The sequence below is a fragment of the Urocitellus parryii genome, chromosome 7, assembly GCF_045843805.1.
Source record: "Urocitellus parryii isolate mUroPar1 chromosome 7, mUroPar1.hap1, whole genome shotgun sequence".
Taxonomy (NCBI): domain Eukaryota; kingdom Metazoa; phylum Chordata; class Mammalia; order Rodentia; family Sciuridae; genus Urocitellus; species Urocitellus parryii.
In genome coordinates, this window is record NC_135537.1 from 140,992,347 (window position 1) to 141,010,335 (window position 17,989).

The following is a 17,989-nucleotide window of genomic DNA, read 5'->3' on the forward strand; positions in this document are numbered from 1 at the left end:
TCCTTATGCTCTGGGGTAGGAGGAGGTTGATCCACCACCACCCTCCTTCCTCATCTTGTGCTATGCTACAGACGATGCTTCTGGAGAAGCTCCGTGTGGCTCGACGCCCTGCCAGTGAGGCCACATTCAATGTCTTCTACTACCTGCTGGCCTGTGGAGATGGCACTCTCAGGTGAGGTTGGACAAGGGTGCAGGAGGGGCTCGGGACTTCAGCCCATGACTGGGCTCTTGGACCTCACTGACTGGTTACCCACAGTGCTGTATGTTCCTTCTCTACTGAGTGCCAGCCAGGCTCTCAGCTGGGCCTGGGGATGGTGAGATGAGGGAGACACAGGCCCTTCCCATCAGAGTTCTCTGGCCTGGGTACTGAGTCCTTGCTGTATGGGAGGGCTACAATAGACCCTTCAGTGTTCCCAGGGCCTTCCTGAAATCTGTTACCCAGTAAGACAGGTCTGGAGCGGAAAGCTCACCAGGATGCAAGTGGTGGGTGACTTGCTCTCAGTCACACACTAGTTTAGGGCTAAGCTGGTATGAGTCCACCCTGGTTCCAAAAGCCTAACTCTTCTCCAATGCCCCCAGGTGGCCCCCTCTGCCCTGCTGGCTGCCCCTGCCATGAATTTCCCTTTAGACTTTCAAACTTGCTGTCTGTTTACTAGACAAGGATAAACGATGGGGCCAAGCGTTGGCCCCAGACATTATCTTCTTTAGCTCTTCTCATAACTGAGGCATAGTCTGTCCTGGTGGGACTTGTCCTTCAGGCACGTTCCCTGCTCCTTTCCATGGGTCTGGCTGGACCCTCTCTCCAGGGTCTCTTGAGTTACCTGTCCTAGATAGGCTGGTGCTCTTCCCAGGCATCTAAGCCAAATAGGAAAGGTAGAGCTGGAGTCTGGAAACTGCATCTGTTTGTCTCCATCCTGGGAGGGAGATGGTTGTGGCCCAGGGACCAAGCCCCTTGCTGATGCCTCATTTGTACCCCTAGGACAGAGCTCCACTTGAACCACTTGGCAGAGAATAATGTGTTTGGGATCATGCCATTGGCCAAGGTGAGGGGGCAGTAGGGACTGGATGGCAGCCCTGGACCTTGGGTATAGGAGGAGTCTCAATAGTACCCCATGGGTGGCTGTACTCAAGGTCTGCCCTCCCTGAGGGTCCAGCAGCATGGGGACATGCTGGGAGCCTCTCTGAAGTCTGACGCCAGTATGCCCATCTATCCCTGCAGCCTGAGGAGAAGCAGAAGGCAGCTCAGCAATTCAGTAAGCTGCAGACAGCCATGAAGGTGTTGGGCATTTCCCCCGATGAGCAGAAGGCCTGCTGGCTCATCCTGGCTGCTATCTACCACCTGGGGGCTGCAGGAGCCACCAAAGGTAACCTGCAGTGGAGTCCCAACAACCTGCCTCATTTCCTGGAGGATGTTGTGGAGGCCCTGGCCACTCCCAATTTGTTCTTGCCCTGCATAGATTCAAGTGTTACGAGACTCCCCTCTGTCACTTGTGCCCCTTCTTGGTCCCTGAAATTATGGCAGAAGACCAGAAAAGCATTTCTGCCAATAATGGCCTGAGGCATGGTCATAGTGGCAGGCTGGGTACACTGTGAGGAATGGGTGGTTGGGCTGGGGCTGAGAAAAAGAGAAGATGCTCTCTTGGAGCAGTCCCTGGAATAACTTTCCTTCTTATTCCCTTCCTAACAGAGGCTCCCGAGGAGCAAGCGGGTAACTGAACTTGGCCCGCCTTGGGGCATAAGGGCTGCCTTGCCCATTCTTGGTGCTACCCCGGGCTCTTTTGGGGGGCTGGGCTCATTCTCTCGTAGCATAGGGGACTGGTCTTGGGAAAAGCCCCAGGGTTGAGGGTACAAGGGGAGCCTGCTGGATGTGGGGCTTCTTAGAGTCCCTGGAATAGCTGCTTCTCCAACATGTTTTGAATCTGGATCCTAGAATACCTCAGGATGCTAATGCCCCTGACGGGGCTTAGATGGGGTAGGACAGGCTTGCTTCCTGGGGCTTCCTGAGGCCAGTTCTCTACAGTCTTCTTCCCTTTGGATTTGGTAGCCCTGGCTCTTGGTCTTGCATGTCAGGGTGGAGGCCACTAGGGGGCAGCAGGCACCATAGTGACGATGGTTTCTGCCAGCTTGTGAATGGCTATGGCTGGGTCTTGCTTGGGAGAGCTGTTGCCTTTCTGGGAGATAGCATCAGAGGGCCTCTTTACTCTCTTTCTCCTGCTGTTTAGGGAAAGGAGATGCTGGCTCTGAACAGCACCTTGCGCTTTGGCTTTGTCTTTTCTCTGGGTACAGAGGGCTCCAGTGTGCACAGCAAGAGTGGGAAAGTGGTGGTGGTGTATGCATGAAGGAACAGGTGTATGGGTGTCCAACCCCTTATGATCCCAGCAGGTGGCACACATGCCAAGAGGAAGCAGGCTCTTGGTTAAAGAAGTTGTCTTCAGACATGGGCAGGAGGGTGGACAGGCATATGACTGTGTTCTTAAGAGTTCTTTACTGTAAGGGGTTCAAGCCTAATTTCCTCTGATCCTCCTCTGTGGTGACTGTACGTGGAGTGCTTTGACTGCTGAACCCTGTTGTTATCAACTCAGAGCTTACAGTACTTTCCAGAGTTTTGTGTGTGTGTGTGTGTGTGTGTGTATGCGCGTGCGTGCAACACACACACACAAACACACACACACAGAACATCATTGCAGGTCTCTTTCTGCAAAAAGAGTCAGTGTGAAGACATCCACAAGCATACTCCTTTGAGACTGTGAATGTGTGTGTGTGTGTGTTTGTCTCCAAAGCTAGATGTGGTTGTGTTTTCTTGCCTGCTCATCCTTATAAACCCCTACCCCCCACAGTCCTTTCCTGTGGGCCTGGCGGCTCAGTTGATGACTGTTTGCTAACACACTGTTTTTCTTTGCATGCTGCATGCTGGTCCTTTGCCTTACAGAAGCTGCTGAAGGTAAAACCTTGTTTCTTGTTAGCTTTCCCTAATTGCTGTGATTAGACACATGTTGGCTGAGGCACATATATCTGTGTGGGCTGTTCCCTTTCCCCTGTGGCTGTGTTGCCTCCCCACTGTTTAGCCTTTGAGATGTCTGTGGTCTCCCCTGGGGCAAGATAAGGAAGAGAGGGGGATGCTAATGCATCCAGGAAGGTGCACGAGCTAGTACTCTGTCATGCTATATTTACCACAGGCACAAGTGTTCTTCTGACTTTGTCCTTCTCCAACCCAAGTTGGGCATCCTTGGAAATAAAGGGATTTTTGCAGCCGACTGGGTACCCTCTGGTGGCAGCCTGTGGAGTTGCCTCCTTTTTTAGGACCTTCCTATTATTTCCACCCCCAAGGGACACATGAAGTACTGGCAGTGGCTGGCACTCCATATTCCCATGAAGCCCATTGGGTGTCATTAGGGCTGGCTTTTGCCTCCAGAAGATGCCTGCTCCCCAGTCCTATGGGAGCAAGGGAGTCAAAAGGCACAGTGGTCATCAGTCAGCCTAAGGAGAAAGACCCAAGATGCCAGATCCTTATTTCTACCCCACAGCTGGGCGCAAGCAATTTGCCCGCCATGAATGGGCCCAGAAGGCTGCATACCTGCTGGGCTGCAGCCTGGAGGAGCTGTCCTCGGCCATCTTCAAGCACCAGCACAAGGGTGGCACCCTGCAGCGCTCCACTTCCTTTCGTCAGGGCCCTGAAGAGAGCAGCCTGGGGGACGGCACAGGTACCCTAGCCCCTTGCCTGGTAGATGTGATTGGGAAGCCTTACCTGGGGCTTGTTGCCATTCTGGAGGTGGGAGGGACTGCTGGAATGAATAGATGTTCCCATCACGGGGAGAGGCCCAGCCCCAGGACCTCATGCTGGGCAGATGGAGTAGCCCAGGAGACATGAGATAGAACCGATCCTACTGCCCCATAGGTCCCAAAATGAGTGCATTGGAGTGTTTAGAGGGCATGGCATCTGGCCTCTACAGTGAGCTCTTTACCCTTCTCATCTCCCTAGTGAACAGGTGAGTACCAGGCAGTCCCCATGGGGTTCCCCGCTTCCTGCTCTGGCCAAGGTGGTGTGATGGCTTTGTGCCTGTATTGGCTGAGGTAGGGCCATCATCCACCAGCAGAGGGCTCACTGTCCCTCTGGGCCCTGAGGTGAGGCAAGTCCTCTCTGCTAGGGCCCAGGGTATCTGGGCAGGGATGGGGATTTGCTGCATGCCAGGGGCAGATCACTGGGGTCTGCTCTGTGGCGTGGCATTGGCTAGCTCTGATTCAGGCTTTCCCGGTGAAGGGCTCTCAAGTCCAACCAGCACTCGCTCTGCTCCATGATGATTGTGGATACTCCAGGCTTCCAGAACCCTGAGCAGGGTGGCTCAGCCCGTGGAGCCTCATTTGAGGAGCTGTGCCACAACTATGCCCAGGACCGGCTGCAGAGGCTTTTCCATGAGCGCACCTTTGTGCAGGAGTTGGAAAGATACAAGGAGGTAGTTCTCTACCCCACCCTGGTTGGCCCCACCTCAGCCTTACTTTCTCCCCAGGACACCCCCAGAGAGGTCGTCCGTGAATACAGGAAGTCACCACCTTCCCTGCTGCCTGCTTCTTCCTAGCTCTCTACTCCCTCTTTATTTCTGCCTCCTTCTGTGCTATGGAGTGGGAATCTATTCCTGCCCAGTGGCCCCAGCCCTTGACCTTGGCTGAAGCCTTACTTCATGGAAAGTGTGCTTTCCACAAAGCTGAAGGCACACTCTGGCTCCCTGAGAGCCACTCCATGTCCTTCTTTAAGGCACCCTCCTGGGCCCTGTGAACTGCTACAGGGCAGTACCTGCCTCCAGATGTGTCTGGCCCAGTCACCACCCCCACCCCGACTTTCCCCTAACCTGATAGGATGGTGGTTGATGACTTAGGGTCTCTCCCTAAAAGGGTATCCTAGATGGGATCTGGAAACCCTTCCTCATGTGCAGGTGAATTGAACAAGCTGAGGAGGACATTTATCTTGGATGAGAGAAGACTTATGAAAATCACAACAGACAGTTATATTCATATGTCAAGGGTGATTATGAAATGGAGAGTAGGCATATACTGTATTGTTTAATCAACTGATTCAAATAACAGGAGAATGTAACTTTGGCCTAGTATAAAAAGAGGTTATGAGAATTTTAGCTATCCAGAAGTAGCATGTTACCTTGGGAGGTAGTGAGCAGTTTGTCATTTGGGACTCTGGAGGGAGCCCCTGCAAGAAATGGGAGGTTGGACTTGCTGTTCCCAGAGGCCCCACCCAACCTACTCATATGTTGTGCCCTGACACGGGATCCCCATGACTGTGCTCTGCCTTCTTTTCTTAGGAGAACATTGAGCTGGCGTTTGATGACATAGAGCCGGCCGCAGATGACTCGGTGGCTGCAGTGGACCAGGCCTCCCACCAGTCTCTGGTAAGAATGCTGGTGAGACCTCAGTAGCCTCACCTCTCATCTCCCACTCCTCTGCCTGGAGTAGAGCCCTTTCTGGCCGCGCTGCCGCTGAGGCTGCCATTGTGGGCCAAGGGAGGACCCAGTCAGGCCCAGACACCAAGCACTGTACAATTATAGGGCTCTGCTACTCAGCACTCACAGCCTGGCCTGGAAGATGGCATTTTCTTCTGCCTGGTGCAATGGGAGTTGGAGTGCCAGCCAGGCAGGAAGATGTAGCTCCTCTCTTACCAGCTGAGGCTCTGGTCTGCTTGGGGGTGAGGACCGAAATCCAGAGGATGTAGTCATTGCTTTCCATTGTCCTCAAGAAGAGGACTGATGCTGCCTAGCAGAGTGGAGCAAGGAGATGGCGCCTGCTCAGTCAGGGAAACACCAAGCTATAAATGCCCTCTGGGGGGGCTGCCATGGATGTGAGCCCTCACTCCTCAAGTGAGCCCTTGCTCCTCAACCTCAGAGGCAGGCTCTGTCACCCTTTGTACTAGCATCTCTGGTACCTTAGGTGCCTGGGGCACTGGCTGGCCTGATGAGCACTTGGCATTTGGTGATTGCCTTCAATTAGGGGAAGTGCATAAGGTGCTTTATTGGAGAATGACATTTTTGCTAGGCTGCTGAACTCCCTCTTCTGCTTTGATTCCTGCTCTGCTCTCCCCTTCCCGCAGTAAGGCCCTGCTGGGCTAGCAAAGGGGGTGGGACTTGGGGACAATGAATCTCCCTCAGGGACAAGTGCTTAAAGTGCTCAAGTGCTGTATCTCCCCAGGGAAGTGGATTTCCTTTTTCTGACACCTGTGTTCCCATGTGGCCTCCTGAGAGAGCCTTTGCCATTCCCTGAACACAAGAAGTATTTGTACATGTGACTCAGGAACAGCAAGGAGTCAGATGTGTATGGGCCAATCTTTCCCTTCCTTGGTGTCCCTATCTGATGGGCCTAGGGAAGGGAAGGGGCCCACAGTGCCACTCACTATCCGATGGCTTCATTGCTTCTTCCTGCCTCTAGCTACTGGAGTCCTGTTGTCACCCACAAGTCCTTGGCTACATTATGCTTCCTTCTGGTTATCATACTGACTCCCTTAGGCAAGCTGCAGTGAGGACATGTGGGTACCTGGGGTCGAAGAGAGGGAAAATATCACTTTCCCCATTTTTCTTGTCCTCAGTCCCTAAAGGCCAGGCGAGAATGTGGTGTGGGTCTGATTCAGTTCTTTCTAAGGAAGGCAGGGGAATTCCACAGAAAAGGCACCTTCAGGCCATATGTAGCTATAGGCCTAGTTTGCATGATCTTCAGGGGGTATTAGAAATCAGAATGCAGTATTTTTACCTTCTCTTGAAAACCAGATGATTTATTAACACTAGGTTAGTGCTACTCTAGGACAGCAGCTGAGTGGCAGTTGTTAAATGAGGACACTTTCTTTCTAGCTTGTTCCAGTCTCCACTTGTTTTGGCTACCACATCCACGAAGTCACCTGTCACACACTTTTGGCCCTTCAGTTTATACCCTGCGGGGATACTGCAGCAATTTTCTCCTTTCAGGCACCAGTGTGAACCCCACAGTTGTCATTTATGGAGAGTTTCCTTTGGGTCATGCACTGTCAGAAGCTTGCTGACTTTATCCCACTTAATGTGCCAGGGAGTGAGGGCAACATGGGCCTCACAAAGCCCCTGTACCCTCGGACAGGAGGAGAATGGAAGGGAGCCTCTGCATAGGAGCTCAAGTAATAAGTCTTTGGGGCCTTTGGCCCCGAGTGCCAGGAATCATATCTCTCTCTCTCTCTCTCTCTCTCTCTCTCTCTCTCTCTCTCTCTCTCTCTCTCTCTCGGCCCTTCTTTCCTCTCATTACTGGCCTCCTCCACAAGGTGTCAGCATTGAGTGGCCAGAGCTGCATTGTGCAGGCGGGCTGTGTGCAGTTGTTTCTGGTGTGTGCTTGGGGCCAAGACTTTGGCTCCTCTCCCACAGCTCCATGTGGCAAGCTAGGATTTCTTCCCTTCTCCACAGGTCCGTTCGCTGGCCCGCACAGATGAGGCAAGGGGCCTACTATGGCTGCTGGAAGAGGAGGCACTGGTGCCAGGGGCCACTGAGGATACCCTCCTGGAGCGCCTTTTCTCCTATTATGGCCCCCAGGAAGGTGATAAAAAAGGTAGGTGGCATTCCTAGAGGATAGCTCCTCTGCTTCCTGTCTAGAAGACCTACCTATGTGGGTCCAGATGGTACACCCTGGGGTGGCTCACCAAGTCCCTGGGCTGTATGCCTGTCCCCTGACAATATGAACCTTGCTTTTGCTCACTCTTAGGCCAAAGTCCCCTTCTGCGCAGCAGCAAACCACATCATTTTCTCCTGGGTCACAGCCATGGCACCAACTGGGTAGAGTACAATGTGACTGGCTGGCTGAGCTACACCAAGCAGAACCCAGCCACCCAGAATGCCCCCCGGCTCCTACAGGATTCCCAGAAGTAAGGACACTATTCTGTCTATCCATGTTCTGTCCCCACAACTATTCTCTGGGCCCCCTTCCCATGGAGGTGTCCCAGAGGCCTCTCACCAGAAAGGTAGATAGTCTTCAGTTCCTGAGAGGCAACAACCAAGACCAGTTGGCCTTGAGAGCATGGGCCTGGCCTTCTGGAATAGAGGCAGGAGGCAGACAATGGTTGGAAATACTCATAGTTTTCAATTTGAATAACACCCTCACATTCTTCAGACAAGGCAGAAGGAGCCTTAGAAATCACTCAGTTGTACAACCCGTGTCATCCATTCATTGCATAGATTATTATGGGACATCTTCTCTGTGACAGGGACTTCAAGGTACTTGGCAGAAAGCAGTGAAGACTATATAAATCCTTGCCCTTGTGGAGTTTGCATTCTAGTAGTGGGGGAGAGAGATAATGAACAGGAAATGTAATAAGTGAATTATACAGTGTGCTAGCAGATGTCAAACTCTGACCTCTCCTGCTGAGCTGGAAACCCACTGCCCAGTCCTCCCTGGCTGGGAGAAGAGTGTGTCACTCCCTCTGCCCCATCCTTGCCTGTTCCTTGACTTCTGCCCACCTCAGATTTTCCCTTCTTGGTGTTTGAAAATATCACTCTTGTTTCTCTGTAGGGTGTGGGACATGTGACTCCAGTCCAAATAACTCAGGCCCCTGGCCATAGCTGTCTGGGGGTAGTTTGGTATCCTGGCAGGAGGAATGGCCACTGCTACCCCATGAATGTGACTCCTTTTTCTCCCTTACCCTCCTGCCTCTGGCAGAAAGATCATCAGCAACCTGTTTCTGGGCCGGGCAGGCAGCGCCACGGTGCTCTCGGGCTCCATCGCCGGCCTGGAGGGTGGCTCACAGCTTGCGCTGCGCCGGGCCACCAGCATGCGGAAGACCTTTACAACAGGCATGGCAGCTGTCAAGAAGAAGTCGCTGTGCATCCAGATTAAGCTGCAGGTGGTGAGTATTCAGCCAGACCCTGGGTCCCTTCCTTACCACTGGCAGGTAGGCTTGGGCACTCTGGACACACCCAGGCCGTCAGGTGCCCACCCAGCATCCCACCTTACCTGATCACTGCTGGTGGGGTTTACCTTTCAGCCCTGCTGCCTCTGAGTGGTCAGCCAGACCTGGGGAGGACAGAGTTGTCCAGGCTTGGTGTGTCCCAGCCGGTAGTGGGACACCTGCTATCCTGTGAGCAGTGCAGGAGCTGGCATCAGTCCCTGCTCTCCTGAGCATGGGCCATCAGAGCCCACTGAAGGTGGTTCCTTCCCTTTTGGCAGGATGCCCTCATTGACACCATCAAGAGGTCCAAGATGCATTTTGTTCACTGCTTCCTGCCTGTAGCGGAGGGTTGGGCTGGGGAACCCCGATCTGCCTCCTCCCGCCGCGTCAGCAGCAGCAGCGAGCTGGACCTGCCTCCAGGAGACCCCTGTGAAGCTGGGCTCCTGCAGCTTGATGTGCCTCTACTCCGTGCCCAGCTTCGGGGCTCCCGACTGCTTGATGCCATGCGCATGTACCGCCAAGGTAAGGCACCTTCTCGTGCCATCCTGGGCTCCCTTTCCTGGAGATTGCCGTATCCTGCCCTGCCTTCCAGATGGGACCCAGGAGCTGCTCCCCTCCCTCTCAAAATGGCTCAAGGTCTCCTTTCTTGCGCTCCTTCCTACCCTTGTGCCTTCTTCTTGAGTCTCTGTTCTCACCTCTCTCAGCCCAAAAGTGTGCCTTTCTCTATTTCTTTCCGCCTGTGACTCCTCTCTTCCTCCTCTCCCTTCCAGATTTAAGTATTCATTAATCCTCTTTCTTCCCTGCCCCCCATGTTCCATTGTTTTTTCCCACATCTCCCTCCTTTGACTAGTCCCTAGTGTGGAAGAGTCAGCTCTCCCTATAGCAGTAGACCCAGTGCCCTTTCAAAGCCATCTGTCCAGGGAGACGCCAGGTGCTAAATCTCTCTGAAGTACTTAAAATTCCCAAGAAATGTCAGGCATACCCTTTTTATGGACCCAGCAAGAGAAGGGAGAAGGGGAGGGCAGTAGCAGTAGTATACCATCCTTAGCGCATTTATAGCACACCAGCTTCTATTCACAACTCTTCCACACTTTAATTCACAACAACCTCTTGAGGTAGGAACTATCATCATCTCCAAATGAAAATGCAGCTTAGAGAAGCCAAGTAGCTTGCCCGAGGTCACACAGCTCATGGATGGCTGAACCAGATTGCATCCAAGCAGGCTGACTCCACAGTCAGGCCTCTCAAGTAGGGTTTTGTTGGCTCAAGAAGTTAGGAGTAGCCAGCTTTCTGCTTTTTCCCTAGCTAGAAGAGCAGACAGGATCTTGTCCACCCACAGCCAGGTCCCCTTGAGATATCCCTATGGGCACCATCACTTTTCCTTAGCAGCCAAAGCAAAGAAACCGGCTCCCTGCCCTGCTCTAAATAAATCATTGATCTGTCCCCACGTCTTGATATGGAGTTGGTGTTTATTATTTCAAAACCAGATTGTTACCGCTCTGAACCAAAATCAATGTGCTTTACTCAAACAAGCAGATCGATGAGGCCAGCAGCGGCAAGCCCCCCCCCATTCCCCATTCCCCGGCCCCCAGCCACCATCGATAGCACTGATGATTAATTAAGATGCCAAGCGTCCAGACCTGCTATCCCGGCCCATCAATTTAATTGCAATTCAGATACAATCAATAGCTCACTTTGTCTTGGCCTCTCAGCGGCCCCCGCCTCCTGTTTCAATTATCAGGCACATGCATCAGCCTCATCTCCCAGTTGGAGGGTTTCCCAGAGCTAGCTGGCCTGCCTGGTGCAGCAAGCCCCAGCTGGCCGACAGGAACCCAGGTGTGAAGTCCAGCTCAGCTTCAGCTAGAGCCTCCATGACCTTGGGCAAGCTACTGCTCCATCTTTCAGGCCAGTTTCCTTGCCTGAAAGATAAGGTGAATTTGGTCTAGGACCCTTTTCTGGTTTGAAATACTATGATTCTGTAGGAGTAGCTCTCCTGATCCTCTACTATGGGCTCTGGAGAGACCAGGTGACAGGGGGTCATTCCTGCTGGCCCCTGTTCTGACCTTGCTTTAAGCCAGAAGCCTCTCACCCTTCCCTTGACTCTAAGCCCAGACATTCTTTTTTTTTTTTTTTTTTTTGAGAGAGAGAATTTTTAATAATTATTTTTTAGTTTTCGGTGGACACAACATCTTTGTATGTGGTGCTGAGGATCGAACCCGGGCCACATGCATATGCCAGGCGAACGCGCTACTGCTTGAGCCGTCCCCAGCCCTAAGCCCAGACATTCTTTAGGGAAAGAATATCTACTAGTGTTTTTGGCCACCTGGCCTAGGGCTCAAGGTCAGGGTGGGGACAGGGAGCAGAGCCCTATTTGACATCCTACTTCAGCAGAACAAAGGAAAGGAAAGGAATATTTTACTGAGCATCCCATCAAGCTGTGCTTTCTACATATTTTCTCATTTAGTCTCCATGACTACCGTGCAGTGTAAGTGCTAGGGCCCCATTAAAAGGTAAAGAAAGTAAGACTCAGAGAGGTGGTCACATTTTGGTAAGAGGCAGGGCCAGGATTCCAAGCCCTTGGGTCAGTTACAATCTGGTGTCCTGTTGTTTTTCTTATTGAGTGAGTCCTCAAGGCGTTGGTCTCTGTATCATCATGGAGTTTTACACTTGAAGGGCTGCAAAGCATCCTAGAAGTTACCCAGGTCCCCTCACCCGTCCTTCCAGGTGGTTAGTGTCACCTGATCCCCCTTACTTTAACCCTTTTTTAATCTTTCTGTCCTGGTGTGGAGCAACCCTGATGGTCCTCTGGGCCTCCCCTCCTTCAACTGTCCTTTCTGGGCCTGCCTCAGCTGCAGGTTCCCCACCCCTGCAGTTTCTCCCCCTTTAGGTGACTCCCCACCTGGCACCAGTGACTGTTGGGCCATGCTGGGAGCAGGCAAGTTGTTAAAGACCTTACTGTGGGCCATGTCCTCTCTCTCTCTCCAGGTTATCCTGACCACATGGTGTTTTCTGAGTTCCGCCGTCGCTTTGATGTCCTGGCCCCACACCTGACAAAGAAACACGGGCGTAACTACATTGTGGTGGATGAGAAGAGGGTAGGCCTAGGTTCCCAGACCACCTGCAGACCCCTCTCACTCGCTCAGATCCCTCTAAACAGCTGCCCTTCCCAGACCCATCTGCCCTTCCTCCTCTGGAGACAGACAGTGGGTCTACCTTTGCTCAGGCTCCTGGTTTTGGTCAGCAAGGGTTAAGACAGGGACACTGCGTAGTGGAGAAGGCAGTGTGGGGCATGTCTGTAGTAACTGGAGAGGAGTTACCCTCCCTGGAGGCTGAAGCTGGGGGTGTGTGCTCTCTGGTGAGCTAGGCAATTATCCAAGAGTGAGTAGGGCCAGGGTCTCCCAGTTGGCTGATTAGGTGCTTTGGGTGCCCTAATGATAACACGTAGGTCCCTCGGCTTTGTCATTCATGGATCTGGTCCCTGCATCAAGAAGCTGTCTGAGACTGGGGCCAGCTCTTCCTAAGAGCAAGGTTGATATGGCAAGACCTCCTTGGTGCTTGGGTTAGTGTGAGGCTGCTGGGCCTCTTGCCAACCTAGATTGAAAAATTCATAACTACAGAAGGGGGTGTCTCTGTCATTCAAGGCTGTCACCTTGACCCCCAGGGGCAGCTCCTCAGGCAGCCAGAGGGATTCTTGAGCAGAGGAACCCTCCTTCCCTCTGTATTGGCCTCAGTCACCCAGCACTATTCTGAGGGCAACCTTAGGAGGCTTCCCTGCAGAATGGGAAGGATGCCCCACAGTGATGCCCAGATGTTCCCCAAGTGCCCCCTCCCCTTGACCTCTGAGTCACAGACCCACAATCATAGAGCCCTCAAAAACCTTTGCTCCATTCTTAGGCCTGCCAGTGTCCTAGGAGACCTTGGTGTGACCTATCTCATACCCTCTTCTCACTGTCCCTTTAAAAATTTTTTTCATTTGCTCTTTTTAGATATACATAACAGTAAAGTGCATTTTGACATATTGTACATACATGGAGTATAAGTTATTCTAATTAGTATCCCATCTTGTGGTTGTACATGATGTGGAGTTTCACTGGCCGTGTATTCATATATGAACGTAGGGAAGTTATGTTTGATTCATTCTATTCTCTTTCCTATGCCCATCCCCCTCTCTTCCCTTCATTTCCCCCTCAGCCCTTGACCCCCATTCCAGTCTCCCACTCATAGCTACACCCTGCACCTTGCCATCCCTGGAAATGCTCCACTTCCAAAATCTTAAACTCTAGCATGGCCTTCTCTGAATATAACCTCCTACCTGTGGTTCTCATTCTTCTCTTCCTCTTGGGACAACTGCTCTTTGATGCCATCAAGACCTCTCATTTCTGGACCCCACTCTATTCTCTCTATTCTCTCAATTCTTTTCTGATTTTTCTTCCTTTCCCTTTCAGCCTTGAAGCCATGGTCCAACTTGCCAGTCACTCAGCCTTTATCATCCCCAGCTCTCCTGAGCCTTCCATGGTACCTGCTCTGCCAAACCCCCACCCCCAAAGGCCAGCCTTTGTGCAGCTACACTCTTCATTTTAAACTCCCAAAGGTTGTGGGAGAAAATGACACAACCATGTAGACTTGAATTCCTACAGATTTATGGTCTTCAGCCTTAGGTGGGCCTTCAGGGTGGCCCAGCAAGTCTTCCATCTGTCCCATCTTTATCTGGCCCTAACCCCAAAATCCCTACCTGCTTGCTATTCTATTCTTCATCTTTCTCCTCAAAATTCCCTCCCCAACCCTCCTGTAATCTTGCCTTCAAACTCCAATAGAATCAAGCTTCTCCTCCTATCATCTTCAAACTTCTCTTCTGCCTCCTTCCCCCCACCCACCCCCTTCTGTGTTGGTGGGAGAGTACCCCTTCTCTTTTTTCCTTCCTCTGTGCTTTGGAATCCATCTCTTCCCCAGGGACCATTCCATCAATGTTAACTCCTCTCATGCTTCAGTCTCTCTCAGTTCTTCTCGCCCTATGAAGAAACATTCTGTAGACTTGTTCTCTGAAAGGAATCTCTGTCAAGCCTCTCAGGCTGGCCTACATTCTGTCTCTCCCTTGTCCTGTACCATCAATACTTTCTTCTGCCAGGAGTGGAAGCGCATGTCTGTAATCCCAGAGATGGGGCTCGCTCAGGCAGGAGGATCACAAGTTCAAAGCCAGCCTTACCAACTTAGCAAGGTCCTAAACAACTTAGTGAGACCCTGTCTCAAAATTTAAAAAAATAAAATAAAAAGGGCTGGGGATGTGGTTCAATGGTTAAGTACCCCTGAGTTCAATCCCCAGTACCAGAAAATTAAAAACAACAACAATAAACTCCTTTCCTGAGCCCTCATCCCAGCCACCATCCATTTCTTTACCACAGCTGCCTGGTCTCCACTCCTTGGTACCCTAGGACTGATTTTCTCATCTTCTCATTCCCTCCATGTTGCCAGAGTCAATCCTTCAGTCACTTAAATTCTTGGCAACAAGTGACTTTGCTAATGGCTCTCTTCTTTTTGAAACCATCTCTGCTCGCTTCTTCGTGGCCACTCCTAGTTTCCCCCTCTCTGTTCTCATCCCCGCAGAGCTGCTCCACTTCTACTCACTCCCTCAGTGAGGTCTCTCTCTCTCCAATACTCTCTTCTTGGCGGTATCTGTTTTCAATTCTACTCCCTCTTCTTGGACAGCCTCATTCACACCCATCACTTCAATTACCGCATATATATTGATGACTCCCAGATCGATACCTCAGCCCAGGCTTCTCTCCTGAGCTCCAGACAAGCCATTCATAGCCGCCTTTTGAACCTCTCTACCTGTGTTCCTCTTACACCTCAAACCCAGCATGTTCAAACCAAACTCATTCTCTCTCCTCCCAAACCCACTTCTTCCCTGTGTTCCCTGCCTTGGGAGTGACCCCATTATCTGTTTCATTACATAAGTCAGAAACCCCAGCGGTAGCCCTAGATTCCTCCTCCTTCTGTGCCCTCCTCCCCTGTCTTCTTATGTTAGGGAGCTCCCTCTTCTTAGCATCTCCTGCATTTCCCTCCTCTCTTGCCTTTGAGGCAAGCTCTAGCCTCCTTTCCCATGGATTCCACACTTTGGTCACCCCTTCACTCCAGGTGTTGTGAGGTGTGTGGAGCTTCCCCAGAGCATTCTGCCACCTTTGCTCCAGGCCTTTGCTCCTGCTAGTAGCACTACCTAAATTGCCCTCTCCCCTCTTTTCTCTAGCTAATTCTACATGTATCTAAATTCTCAGCCCAAACAATGCCTCTTCCATGGTGCTTTTCAGGACTTCGATGCTTCCTTCTCTATATATTTCCCTTGTCTCACTCCCCAGAAAGACAATTTGTCCCTCTTGTAGTCACCTCTGCATCCCCAGAGTCAAACACAGTCTCCGACACTGCAGAAGCCCACCAGAAGGGCTTGTAGGAATAAATAATGGACTGCCGGGAGGAGGAAAGGGAGGACTGAATCTGGAGCTGGGGAGGCACCGACTGGCCTCCTGACCCAGGCCTCTCTTCTCAGGCGGTGGAGGAGCTGCTGGAGTCCTTGGACCTGGAGAAGAGCAGCTGCTGCATGGGCCTGAGCCGGGTGAGTTGCTCTACAGAAAGGTAGTCAGGTCCTCCCTCCTTGGTGGCCTTTGTCCGGTGGCTGCTCCTCTCCTCCTGTTCTCCCTCCTCCTCAGTCAGGCTTCAGAAATCTCCCCGGCACCCTTCTGAGTCCTGCCTCACAAACTACACAGAGACTCAGAGGCTGCTGCTTCTTGCAAGGTGCCCACTTCAGGGCCAGGAGCCAGGGGTGAGGTATTCTAGGGGCAGCAACCTTGACTTTCTGCCCTCTGGACAACTGGCTCGCTCTGGTGTCAGGAGGGGTGGGTTGGAAGGTGGCCTGAGTCCTGTGTGGGGAGTGGAGGGACAGAAGGACTGGACTCAGAGGAACTGAGCCAGGAGAGACTGGAAGGCTGTAGGGAGAGTGCCCCAGAGGGCAGAGCCCCCATTAGAGAGTCTTCTAGGGGTGCCAGGGTTGAGAAGAGCAAGCAGGACATGGAGAAGCAGTGCTGCTACCACCTGCCCACAGGCCAGATTCCTCATCTGAATGGAATGTGATGATAAAAGGCAGGCACACCCAGTCCTGGGTGCTGTGTGCTATCATTCCACACCACAGGGTCAGTGCTCCTTCCACAGGCAGAGAGCCCTGCACGCTCCTCTCCCCAGACAGGGACACTTGGACAGGCAGCATTGGTGTATGTGCTCTGAGGGTTGAGGTGGAAGGGAGGGTAGTGGGGAGCCAGTTCTGGGCCCATCCTTCTGTCAGCAGAGAGGGAAGGAACTCTGGGCCCCAGGGCCTCTTGGGGAGTGGAAGGTGGAAGGAGGTACTGTGTGTTATTTGTCCCCTCTGTTCTCAGTCCTTCCTTTCTGCATTTTGAGTCAGGGTCTTGGTTTTCCTACCCTTCCTCACTGGGAATCCCTTTCCCCTCCATCCTTGTGTCTTTGTGGCTTCCCGTCTGCCATCTTTGGCTTTCTGTCTTCCTTTGGGCCTCAGCAATCCTTGATGCTCTCTGTTTCTTACTTTCTGATCCTGTTTGTTCTTGTTTCTCTCTTTGTCCTGTGTCTGTTGGTGGTCCCACCCTCTTTTGCTGTCATTTCTGGTTTTGGTCTCTGTCTGTCACCTCCTTTGGTCTCTGTTCTGTCACCTCCTTCTCTCTGGTCACCCCCCTTCCCAGGCTTTTCTTAGGCCCAGGGACTTTCAGCTGGGCTTCCTCTCTGGGGCTGCCTGCAGTTGAGGACATGCCCTAGGCTGCTTGGTGTCTCAGAGGTAAGCTCACACTCAGGATTTTCCACAGTCTACAGCCATTTCAGCCAGCCGGACAGCTGCTGGGTGACACTGGGACGGATGGTACCCCTCCAAACAGGTTTCCAGGTTCCTAGGCATATCCCAGGCGGGAGTGGGCCTGTACAGACTGATATTCTTCTGGTTGGTGTCTCAGACCTTCCATTCTGAGTCCTCCCTAAAGCCCAGCTAAGGCAGGGGAGCCCCAGGGCCCAGTCTTGGGGGCACAGCTTGGGGGCAAGGTTGAGTGTTGGCTCACATCTGGTTGGGTGAGAAGGCTCCAGTCTTATAGGCTGTGGGTTGTATCAACTGATAGGGGACAACTCCCTGTGTGGTCATCAGTCTTCAGACGAGGGGTCTTCACATGAGCCCAGAGGGTCCTGAGGTTTCAGACAAGGACTTGGGGAGCCTGAAAGCCTCCTGACATTGTAAGATTTGTGTGAATGGCCGTGAGCTTTCACCTAACACTCAGAGGGACTCTCAGCCCCAGGAATGTCCAAAAGAGATTTGAAGCTCACTGCTCTAGCTCAGGACCATTCCTTCTCTGCTCATTATGTTTCTGGGTCATTCTCTGTCCCCTGTGCTGGCATCTCCCTCTTGCCCTGGCATAGAGATGGCTGTGTGTGCTAACCAAACATGTTTGCCCACCTCCGGGGGGAACTGGATATTCCTTCCGTACCCTCTCATTGGAATTTCAGGCTCACACATTATGGGAAATTTAGGATCATGTTGAGCTCGATACCCATAGGAGACTTCACTTAGCCCTCCCTTGTGAGATTGGGGGAAGTGTCACAAAGGCCTGAGCTGGCTTTTTCCAAGACCAGACTCTGGGATGAGGCTTCTGTGGAGCTGCCAGAGGCAAAGCTTCCTCAGCAGAAAGTTTAGGCCCTCTTCCCATTTCTTTCCCAAAGAGGGTCTTGGGATTCATCCCTATGGTTCTGAGTACATTTTCATAACTTGGGTTTCCTGTGGTATTCCTATCTTCTCTGCCCCTACAAAAGGGAGTCTTCCGTGTTCTGAGCCAGGTGTAGGTCCACACATACCAGGTGTTTCTCTTTGCCCTCTCAAGGGCACCGGAGTCTCTCTTCACCTGACCAATCCCCCTCCCCGTTTCTCTTTGTAGGGAAATTTTACCTAGCCCCAGCTCAGAGCAGCAAGGAGTGAGCCGAAAGGCTGGGTGTGGGGGCGTCCAGCTGGTTCCTTACTCTCTGTCCTCCAGCCCCCAAACCTGTATGACGAGTCCCTTGACA

At 52.3% G+C, this 17,989-nt stretch overlaps 1 protein-coding gene across 6 annotated transcripts in view; it reads left to right on the plus strand.

Moving 5' to 3' along the window:
* Myo18a (myosin XVIIIA) overlaps positions 1-17,989 on the plus strand; it is a 98,354-nt gene that overhangs the window by 54,120 nt on the left and 26,245 nt on the right. For all 6 annotated transcript variants that reach the window (XM_077800977.1, XM_077800974.1, XM_077800978.1 and 3 more), the window contains 13 exons: positions 72-172; positions 980-1,043; positions 1,220-1,364; positions 3,525-3,701; positions 3,896-3,986; positions 4,259-4,451; positions 5,310-5,396; positions 7,419-7,560; positions 7,714-7,873; positions 8,665-8,851; positions 9,172-9,415; positions 11,879-11,988; positions 15,435-15,500. In XM_077800977.1, the coding sequence (XP_077657103.1) occupies positions 72-172; positions 980-1,043; positions 1,220-1,364; positions 3,525-3,701; positions 3,896-3,986; positions 4,259-4,451; positions 5,310-5,396; positions 7,419-7,560; positions 7,714-7,873; positions 8,665-8,851; positions 9,172-9,415; positions 11,879-11,988; positions 15,435-15,500 (1,767 nt within the window). The remainder of the gene's footprint in view (positions 1-71; positions 173-979; positions 1,044-1,219; positions 1,365-3,524; positions 3,702-3,895; positions 3,987-4,258; positions 4,452-5,309; positions 5,397-7,418; positions 7,561-7,713; positions 7,874-8,664; positions 8,852-9,171; positions 9,416-11,878; positions 11,989-15,434; positions 15,501-17,989) is intronic.